At 33.5% G+C, this 10300-nt stretch overlaps 1 protein-coding gene across 1 annotated transcript; it reads right to left on the bottom strand.

Annotated features, from left to right (window-relative positions):
* Nucleotides 1–8707: 8707 nt before the first annotated feature.
* Nucleotides 8708–10010, bottom strand: LOC108738831. The gene is made up of 4 exons (XM_025979592.1): nt 9674–10010; nt 9133–9365; nt 8861–9011; nt 8708–8766 (listed from the first exon to the last, which is right to left on the bottom strand). The coding sequence occupies exons 1-3, from the start codon at nt 9936–9938 to the stop codon at nt 8871–8873; spliced, it is 639 nt and encodes a 212-aa protein (XP_025835377.1). The 5' UTR covers nt 9939–10010; the 3' UTR covers nt 8708–8766; nt 8861–8870.
* Between the last annotated feature and the right edge of the window lie 290 nt (nt 10011–10300).

Genomic DNA, 10300 nt, shown 5'->3' with positions numbered 1-10300 from the left:
AATAATATAATAATAAAACAGTCCGATTCTCTACAACCGTTACTGTCAGAGATGGATTTCTTGCTGCATTACGTCGTGGAGTTTGCAAATTCTTAAAAATAGCCCACGTGGATTCTAAGGGCAAATCCGAAAATTCGTAATGTATTGTATGAGTAATTTCTTTAACGTTAATTTCCAAGAACAAATCAACAAATCACTCTTATGTAATATTTCCTCAGAAGAGAAAGCGAGAAAGCACGAGAGAAATCAGGTCCTTCTCTAACTAACTAGTTATATCTCCTCTTCAGCGAGACTGCCTAGCTGTAAAATTATCTTGCTGTTAACCAGCTGAAGAACTACGACACAACTACAGCTGAAAAGCTACCAAATCAACTAACTAAAAAGCTAACCTGCCAAGCAGCTAAAATGTTACCCAATCTTCACCGTCATATTCTCCGTCGGTCGTGGTCGTTTACATTAATTGCACACTTGATAATGACCATTTAGTTGAAACAATTTCTGAATTTCATTTAATCAACCTTCTGACTCGTTTATTTTTAAAAAACATATGCACATTTGACGATTACCATCTGCCTTTTTTTACCAAAAATTAGTAATACTTGTGATTATCAATGGAAACAATTTTGTAATTAACGAAGAGGCTAAAGATGGCAAGACAAGATTTTGACGTCAATACCTACCGAATAGTGGGAGATAAACTTAAAGCATCGGTAAACTGATAACTGTATCGCCATGAAATCGTCAAAAAGGGATGGGATGGACAGAATATAAAATGATAGAAGGAATCCAAGATAAGTACATAAAATGGGTACTGAAGCTAGACCGAATGACACCAGAATACCTGCTGAAATTGGAATCAAGATGGGAAAAGTTAGTAAATAAAACAAGGAAGAGAGCGATAAAATACGAAGAAAAAATCAGGAAAGAAGGAAGCAAACTACTGAAGGAATGCTTGAAGGTGAAAGATAAGTTTTTGGGCAGCACTGGAATAAAGAAAAAGGAAAGGGGTCCGCAGCAGAGAAATTGAAAAAAGAAAGAAGGAGATACATATACAAGAGAAAAGATGGTCGATTAATTTCTACAACCAACTCCATGAAAACAACAGAGATGTATGGCTGGAAGCAGAAAAAAACGAAAGAGATCAGGAAAAGCAAAGATTGGAAGAAAAACTCAATGTTTCAAAATATACGATAGAGTATAAGAAAAAAGAACTAGAAATGTTTGCAAGATTCAGCTTGGGAACAGAGACGAAGGCAAATAAGTATTGGCTCACAGATGAGGACAAACTTTGTAGGATATGCAAAAAAGAGAAAGAAACACTGAAACACATACTAGAAAAATGTGAATACACGGGAAAGGAGCAGGAGAGCTGGGTGCAACAGATCACGAAACCAGGAGCACAAGCGAGGATGTGGAGCATTTTATGGATTAGAAAGAGTGAAGAAAAAGAAACGAATGAACAGCACATCAATGCAGACTAGAAAGAAAGGAGAAAACGTCAAAAAAGAAGAAGAAGACCACAAGAAATATAGGCTATAAAGAATGTATTATAATTTATGTATATAACAATATTGTTAATAAAGTTAATTATCTATCGTCAAAAAGCTTGAAAGCTCGTACTATTTACAATCGTCTGTCGGATATCGCCCTACCCCTGCTCCCATGATATTTTTTCATATAGTTTTGATTGTAAACCAAGAAGTTATAGTTTAAAAAAAAAATGGTTAGAAATGTGTCAAAGCATATGATCCCGCATTTCATCTTTATGTTTTACTTTCAATTTTCAACATCATATTTTACAAGAGAAACAATTTTTCTAAGATTTTGTTTGGAACAGATGCCAGCAAACATCTTCCACGACTGTGTCAAATATGTTGTCAGGATATTACTAAGATACTAACGGACGGGCAAGTACCGTATATACATATTTTTACTATTTCAGCATGACTTCTCTAAGCAAGTCAATTTACATATTATGCTATTACTACACACGAGTATGAAATTTAAATAGTGAACGAATATTATTTTTTCTGCTTATACTTGATAAATGAGTCGGCGTTAATAAGTTTTAGGATTAGCTTTATTTTAACACTTAAGACGATTCATTCTTCAATTTCATCACGCCATCTGAAAAGCGACAAGTACAATTAGTGAGGCTGCAAACCTAATAAGATGCAAAAGTTGCATCACAAATGCTTCTCCGCAAATATGTCAGGCAGCATCTAACGTTTGCTTGATATATAATTAAGATCCCCACACTTGATCATATTTATTGCAACAAGTGTTGCGAACATAAAGAAAATGTATGAATATATTAATGGAACATTACTGTTTATCAATGATATACATATACGAGGTCTGTTCAAAAAATATCGCGTATTTAGTGTTTTTTCAAAAATTATTTATTTCTTCATGAATATCTATATTGTACCCTTCAAAGTAATCCTCACCAGGTATTTTATACTTGTGCCAACGCTTTTTCCAATCCTCGAAGCACTTCAAAAAATCATTTTTTGTGAGCTTGTTCAGCTGATCCTTCGATGCCGTCTTTATCAGCTCAATCGTAGCGTAGCGTCGTCCTATTCTATGCCTTTTCAATTTCGGGAAGAGGAAGACGTCATAGGGGGCCAAATCTGAGAAATATGGTGGCTGCGGCATTATTGGTGTGTTGTTTTTGGTTTTTGTCCTTCCACAAATCCGGCGGATTGCTTCGCGTAAATTGCACATAACTTGTAGATAATATTCCTTATTGGCCGCTCTCTCACTAACAGCTCCTAATGATGTTAATGCGATGCTGGTTTTGGTCGAAATTAAACAATTTTGGTACGAATTTCGCATTGGTAAAAATCGAATGCCAGGAGCCAATCTATATGTTTAGGTCCTTAGAAACTTCTCTAACGATGATTCGACGATTAACCAATACTATTTTCTTCACTTCATCAATCTTGTTCGGTGGCACGCTCTTCGTCGTTCACATCTTCTGGGCCTTCTGACAACATTTTGTACCACCGATAAACGTTGCTTCGGTCCAAGGTAACTTCATCATATACCACAGTCAACATTCGGAAAGCGTTCGCACACTTAATTTTGGTTTTCACACAAAATTTCATACAGATTCCTTGATCCATTTTTTGGAATAAGCAAAAATTGAAGACGAGACAAAACACGTGCAAGCAAAGCAGTTGTCAAAAATAAACTGAAAATTCAAGATGGCTGAACTTATCGGTATAAGTGAGAGACATGAGTACCAACATGAAATCGAATATATGTAACCTGCGGAAATTCAAAATTCGCAATACTTTTTGAACAGACCTCAGTTATATGATTACAATTTATTAGGGTATAAGTAGCAGGAGGACGATTGAAATGGTCTGGGCAAAAATTGGAAATAAGTTTGATGCAACTGGATACCTACCGCCTGTATAATTTTAATTGTGTTTGTATATCGTAGAAGTAATGAAAAATGAGGCAGTAAGTAGGTAATTAGATCATACACACAAATCGAAAGAGAAATTGTAAATATTTTTGAAATAATATTTTTATTTTCATAAACATAAGTACTTTGCAGGTTCGTTTAGACCACCCTGAGGTGTACACCCTGTTGAAATTCTATGAATTACAGAGATTTATTTTTACATTGAGGAATTAAGAGGATTTATTCACAAAAACAAAGATTTACTGGAAATTACGAGAGGCTATGCGAATTATTGTGAAATTTCAAAGGATATATTTCTACTTGAGCTCAATCTGTTGGGTTTCCGTGATTATTACTAGAGTAGTAGCCGTTAAAGCTTATAATAACCTCTTTTAACGCTGGTACATTTAACCCTCCCGAGCAGAAAAGAATTTGAGCAGCTTTTAGTTTTAAAAACCTATATTTTAAGATACAAGAAATAGAAAAATGAATATAAGAATGTTAACAAAGGAGACAATAATAGAGCTATAGGTATAATGACTGAGTTGCTTAAAATCAAAATCAGCTGCGCATGTCTGCGGGTTTTTATGCGATTGAAAATATGTCGTATTTATAATGAAGATGTGTTATTAGGCGATATAATAGCCTGAGGCTTAAAATTACTTCTATGAATAGCGATAGTAATAATAGTGACGATCGTAATAATATAAACATTGACAAAAAAAATATTATAAGTACATCAGTAGCTTAGCTTTAATTTTTTGAAGAAGAGTTTGAATTTACTCGTTCGGTGATTCTGATGACCAATGTTTTAGCGTAACAACCAACCAACAAATTATTGTCTATAAAAAAATTGGTTTGTCTATTTTATGCTGATTTTTTCATTAGCTAAGTGTGAAAAAATGCAACCTCACTTTGATTATTTGATTAATTGGGCTCGGCTCAGTTTAATGAGGCACAGCGCGTCGGTCGATTTGAAAGATTCTGATTTCATTTAATTAGATAATAGGTAAACCAAAGGATACAAAAAAATATTGCTTTCTTTAAAATGTTACCTACCGCGCCGATTTAATTAAAAATTATTGAAAGAGCCCGTCAGAACAAATACAGAAATGAAAATAAGGACACATTTACATATATTACTTCAGTTAAAACTTGCTACGATGAATGTAAGCAGAATTCATGCCCCAACGGCGCTTTTTCCTTTTGTGTTTTTTATTATTCTTGTTATTTTGTGACAGTATCGTCTAATAAGAACTAAGTAATTAACAAGTACTATTAATTATTGAAAAAAAAAAGAAAACAAAAAAAAATCACACCGTGTGAAAATTGTAAACGTAAAATTTTCAAACTTACATAAATGAAGAGAAAAAATAGTTTTTTTAGCATTTCTCGTTCCAAATAAACAAGTTGTAAGCCATGTATAAAATCTTTATTTTGATACCACACTCGATAGGATTTGAGAAAAGAAAAATTTTTACTTTACCCTTAATGTAAAACAAACCATTACAAAACAACTTTCTAGTGGAACAGCCTTTCTGTACCTAAACGTAATAATTTTGATCAAAATCGGTAGATTAAGTTCTGCTTTAGAAAATACTACAAATGGCGCAGTAAACGCCATCTGTAGCACGATAATACATTTTAGGATTACGTATGCTCCAAAAAGGTCCACTTATGTGGATATCTACTTGCTGAAAACGAATCCCGGCGTACACAACCTCAACGTGATACGCACGTTAGCTTAATCGAATAAAATAATTGGAAGTGGTCTGTATTCTGTCGAAACTGCCAGACGCGGATCACGATTTCGATATTTTTGGATCTCATCAGCGCGTCGCAGACAGCTCCGACAGAACACAGACCAACTTTTACCTGCTGTATTAACAGCGCGTTTTAGAAAATACTACAAATGGCGCAGTAAACGCCATCTGAAGGAACGATGCTACATTTTAGGATTACGTATGCTCCAACAAGGTACACTTGTGTGGATATCTACTTGCTGAAAACGAATCCCGGCGTAGCCAACCTCAACGTGATAGGTACGTTAGCTTAATCGAATAAAATAATTCGAAGTGGTCTTTATTCTGTCGAAACTGCCAGACGCGCTGATGAGATCCAAAAAGATTGAAATCACGATCCGCGTCTGGCAGTTTCGACAGAATACAGACCACTTCGAATTATTTTATTAAGTTCTGCTTGTTTTTTCAAAATTATAATTGATACAATTTGAAATGTTTTTAAAATTTTACTTCATTACATTAATTTATATACCAACGATAATATTCAGTCTTTGGTAAAAATTTTACCTGTCATCGAAGGAGCTAATCCGGATATGTTCTTTATTTCCGGTTAGCCCGTTTCTGCCAAGAATTAATTCTCTCACAACAGATTGCGCAAATAAGTTTGTACCTACTCCTTAGTTCTTCAATTCTTTAGGTAACTTTCTCCCACATATATCTATAAGATGGTTATCCGTCAACGTATTCTCTTGTCCATTTATGGAATGCTCGCTCTTTTCGAATACAATGAATAGATCATCGTGTGAATTGCATAAATAATAATTGGTATTCTTTAAATAAAGGCGAGCAATTTTCTTTTTTTACGCTAACGCTAATCGGATTTGTAATAAACCACATTCATCGAATTGTTGTTGCTTAACACAAACCAACCTTTTAATTACGGGATGCAATAAATAATCAGATAAGATTATAATAAAACTTACTCCTAATATTATTGACATTCTGCCTAAATACCTTTAATTTATTATTATTATATAGAAATTAATTACTTATGTTATATTCAGATACATTTGTATAGCAGATAAACTAAGGTAAAAACATTGGATATCTAATATTTCTGTAATATACCAATGTATGTATAATCATTTGTATTGTTCTTCTTCAAATTATTTTGCTATTAATTTAGTTTAATCGTAATAAAAACTCCGTGTTATGTATTATGTTAAATTTCAAAATGTAAACGATAGGTTTACTGTATTGGATAAAGTGTTTCCTAGTCTAAAAATTATTAAATTGTTTTATGTAATTATAACACCATCACTATGTTAAGATAACGAAACGAAAAATGAAAAAAAGTACATAGCTATTGTAAATTAGTATTATGTGAGATCTTTTTTCTGAATTACTTTGATTCAGAATATTGAGTCAATTAATCCTTCAAATGTTCCAAAATTGGCAAGAAAAAGCATTTTTGAAAAAATTACAATGTCTTTTTTTACCACCTGACATACATAAAATTTGTTACAGTCATATACCTAAAGTATTAATTGTACAGCTGCTGCAGGTATTAAAATTTATAAATTTGAATTTAATTTTAGAATCAAAGCTACCAGTTTAATGGTTTTAAAATATTTTTCGCATTTATCTCCACAATTGAGAACTTTTAGTTAAGCACTTTTTTACATTGTTACCTAATATGCACATATTTTTACTATATGTAGATGTAGCAAAAACCCAGACTAGAAATTGAAATCAGTACAGATGTCGAACAATTACCAATTACACAAATACAATGGGGTGTATGATGTGACGCTTCACTGGCCTAATGATGGCGCATATCTACGCATTTTCCTAAAACTAGAACAACTTATACTTATTCTCTAGCGATGTGACCTTTAGTTTGACGAGCGCAAAGTAGAAAAGAACAGCACTAGGCCAGAAAAGAAAGGAGACAACTCTCGGCCAAACTCATAACCGGTGAGGAGCGTATAATCTGTAATCCACAGAAAAATTGACTGTTTTATCCACTACAATTGTATTACTCAAATTTGCTGTTATTGGTACCAATTACTACTGAAAATATCGAAATATCAACGAGATATTTTATTTATATTTGAAGACATATTAAAGGCTTCAAGGCTTGTTTTCGACTCGCACTACTATTCATGATTGAACAAAACTTTTGGAAGGTACTGTATGAAAAAGTATGTTTAATGAACAAGAGCCGAGAGTATAAAGTGCTTTTTTTCCCTACCTATGATTTTGCCAGCGCGCATCCAAGACATTCGAAGGGGCACATCGCTAGAGAAAGTAAATGAAGTATACATCCGTAACTATTTGCAAAAAGTAATCTCATCTAGTTCTCACCTATTTCTCTTCACTTCCATAGAGTCTTCTTTTCTCCTATTTTTTCTAATATCTCTTCATTTTGAACCTTCTTTATCCACGGTGTCCTTATCATTCGCCTGTAATACCATATTTCGAACGCTTCTAACATTTTCTTTTCCGCTGCGCCCACCGTCCATGTTTCGCACCCGCGACGCGCTTAAAACATACACCTTTAACAACCTCCCTCAAATTTCTAAATTAACCGTTCGCGAGCATGGAAGTGACTTCTTTTTAATAAAGGCAACACGACCCTGCGCTATCCTCTGCTTTATATCCCTACTGTTTCATTCGTCCTGACTTAACTAACTTTCTAGATATCTAAAATCAGCCACTTCTTCTAATCTTTCGTCTCCTATCTTTATATTCGATCTTTCCCTACTTATTCTTCCCTTGCATACCAGTATTTTTGTTTTACTTTTGTTCATTTTCATACAGTACTGTTTTGTCAGTACAACTTCCATTTTATTTAAAGCTATCTCTAACCCCTCCTTGCTAGATGTTAATACTGCTATATCATCTACAAATCTAAGCATACTAATCTTTTACTCCTGTATATCTATTCCTACAGTTGTACTATCTTTAATGATGTTGATCGCGTCTGCGATGTATAGATTAAGAAGAAGCGGGTACAGTGTGCATCCCTGTCTGATTTCCTCCCTAATATTTACTTCTCTACGTTGCAGCTCCAGCTCTATAACTGCCTATTGCTCTTTATACAAACTAACTACCACTCTTCTATCTCTGCAACTCATCCCTACATTTTTAGGTATATTTAACATCCTGTCTCATTTCATTTAAAATTGTCAAAAGCTTCTTCTAAATATAGAAATCCTATGTACGCGCCTTTTCTTTCCTTATCGTTTTCTCTATTGTTACCCGTAAAGCTGGAATGACCTCCCGCGTTCCTGTATATCTTCTAAATCCAAATTGATCTTCCCCTAATACTTCCTCCCTTTTTCCATAGTAGTTATTGATGCGGGTTACTATATCTGGGTCACGGCTCCCCAAATCTAGGCCATGGTCCATCCATCAACATCTTACCAATTTTGGATCTTTAGAAGGTCTTTCTAGGTCATTCTTCATCTGAAGAGGTTAGACCATGCCCCTTTTGTCAACAATACCAGAAGCTCTTGTTGAAGACCCTCTGGAATTGTCCTAAAANTTAAATAGACTATTAATCTGGAATACCCATCGATGCAGCCATGAATCACGAAACCCCATCTGTGAATAACCAAATATCATGATATAATTACATTTATAATTTTTAATACAAGAAAACTAGTTATTAAGTGGTATTAAAATACAAAAATTTTACCGCAAAAGCTTTAAGTGAGCATCCATATGCCATAAAGAATTAGGCGTTGCAACTTTATATGTCCTTCTTTGAATAGATGCACTCCACCTGCCACTCTAACTCTATCTCTTTGGACATAAACTCCAGCTGCTTTCAGATATCCCTGCATCATCTGTAATAATACATGAGAATAATAACGAGTTATTTGGTTTATTATCCAGCTATCTGATGGATCTAGCTAGAATCCAATAGATCTAGCTAGAATCTGTTAATATTGGAGTTTTTAACATTACCGTCTGTCCGGCATTTGGATGCTTTTGATGAATTTCCAAAATTTTATATTGTAATTCTTCGTCAGAAATTTGATTATATCGTCTACGTATGGGTAAATTTAACTTGAGTAATTTGTTATAAATTGTTTTTTTCGAACAACCTAAGTTTTTGGCTATGTTAACCGCAGAAAACCCTTCATTATACATTAATATTAATTGATCGTCATTTATTTGGACTGCAGGACGACCTTTGCCTAAAATTCGAAAAATAATAATGAATTTCAACGAATCAAATCAATTATGCAAATCTATTATGACTCCTTAAGTAATATTTAATTATTATATCATATACCCACATTGATAATAATACGCGTTGATATTAGTGATGTAATTAACTATATAATATTAATACGTGAAGAATTATTTAACACACTTTATAAAACATACATTATTTTTAGATTTTAACACTAATCAATAGAAGGCTCAATATCAATGGGTCCTTAATCTACTACTATTTGAGACAATTTAAAAGATTGTAAGTAAAAAATATGAAAAAAACAAACATTTCGATTGATTCTAAGAGCTGCGTAGGTTTTTGCTTGTTGATCGTCTGAATTGATATTAAGTAAACCATCAATTGCTTCTAGAAGCTGATCATGAGTATTCGTTGATATTGCAGTAGAAATTCTAGTCAAATTTCGTTTCGCAATAGACAAAGAATTATAATTGATAGATTCACTACACTGATACAATCTGACAGTTTCAGCAATTACTCGACGAATCCTACTGAGAGTTTGGACCACACGTGCATCTACTTGGACCTCCATGCTAAATAATAGTTATTAGAATTATTCCAACCCATTGAATAATATAAAAGGATTAAGATTTGAATATCTTACCTGATAAGTAATACACTACTCAATATTATCACGATTAATCACGATTATTATTGTTTATATAATATTATACGTATAAACAAATGTGAAACTATTGAATTGCTAGCTAGAGTAAATCTTGTTGTTTTTATGGTTTTGTGTTCGTGAAGGTTATAAGAGAAAACGCGGGTGAACTCACATGTGCATCATACAATCATCAGGGCTGTAACTATGCACTCGTATCGGAGCCACTCTAGTCTCTTAGTAACTTTATGACGTATCATAACTAATTATATTTTTTATGATTAAAAGAA

This window comes from Agrilus planipennis, unplaced genomic scaffold (assembly GCF_000699045.2).
Source record: "Agrilus planipennis isolate EAB-ADULT unplaced genomic scaffold, Apla_2.0 scaffold218, whole genome shotgun sequence".
In the NCBI taxonomy this organism is placed as follows: Eukaryota; Metazoa; Arthropoda; class Insecta; order Coleoptera; family Buprestidae; genus Agrilus; species Agrilus planipennis.
The sequence above is the reverse complement of the archived record's forward strand: the minus strand, read 5'-3'. Positions and strand labels throughout refer to the sequence as shown.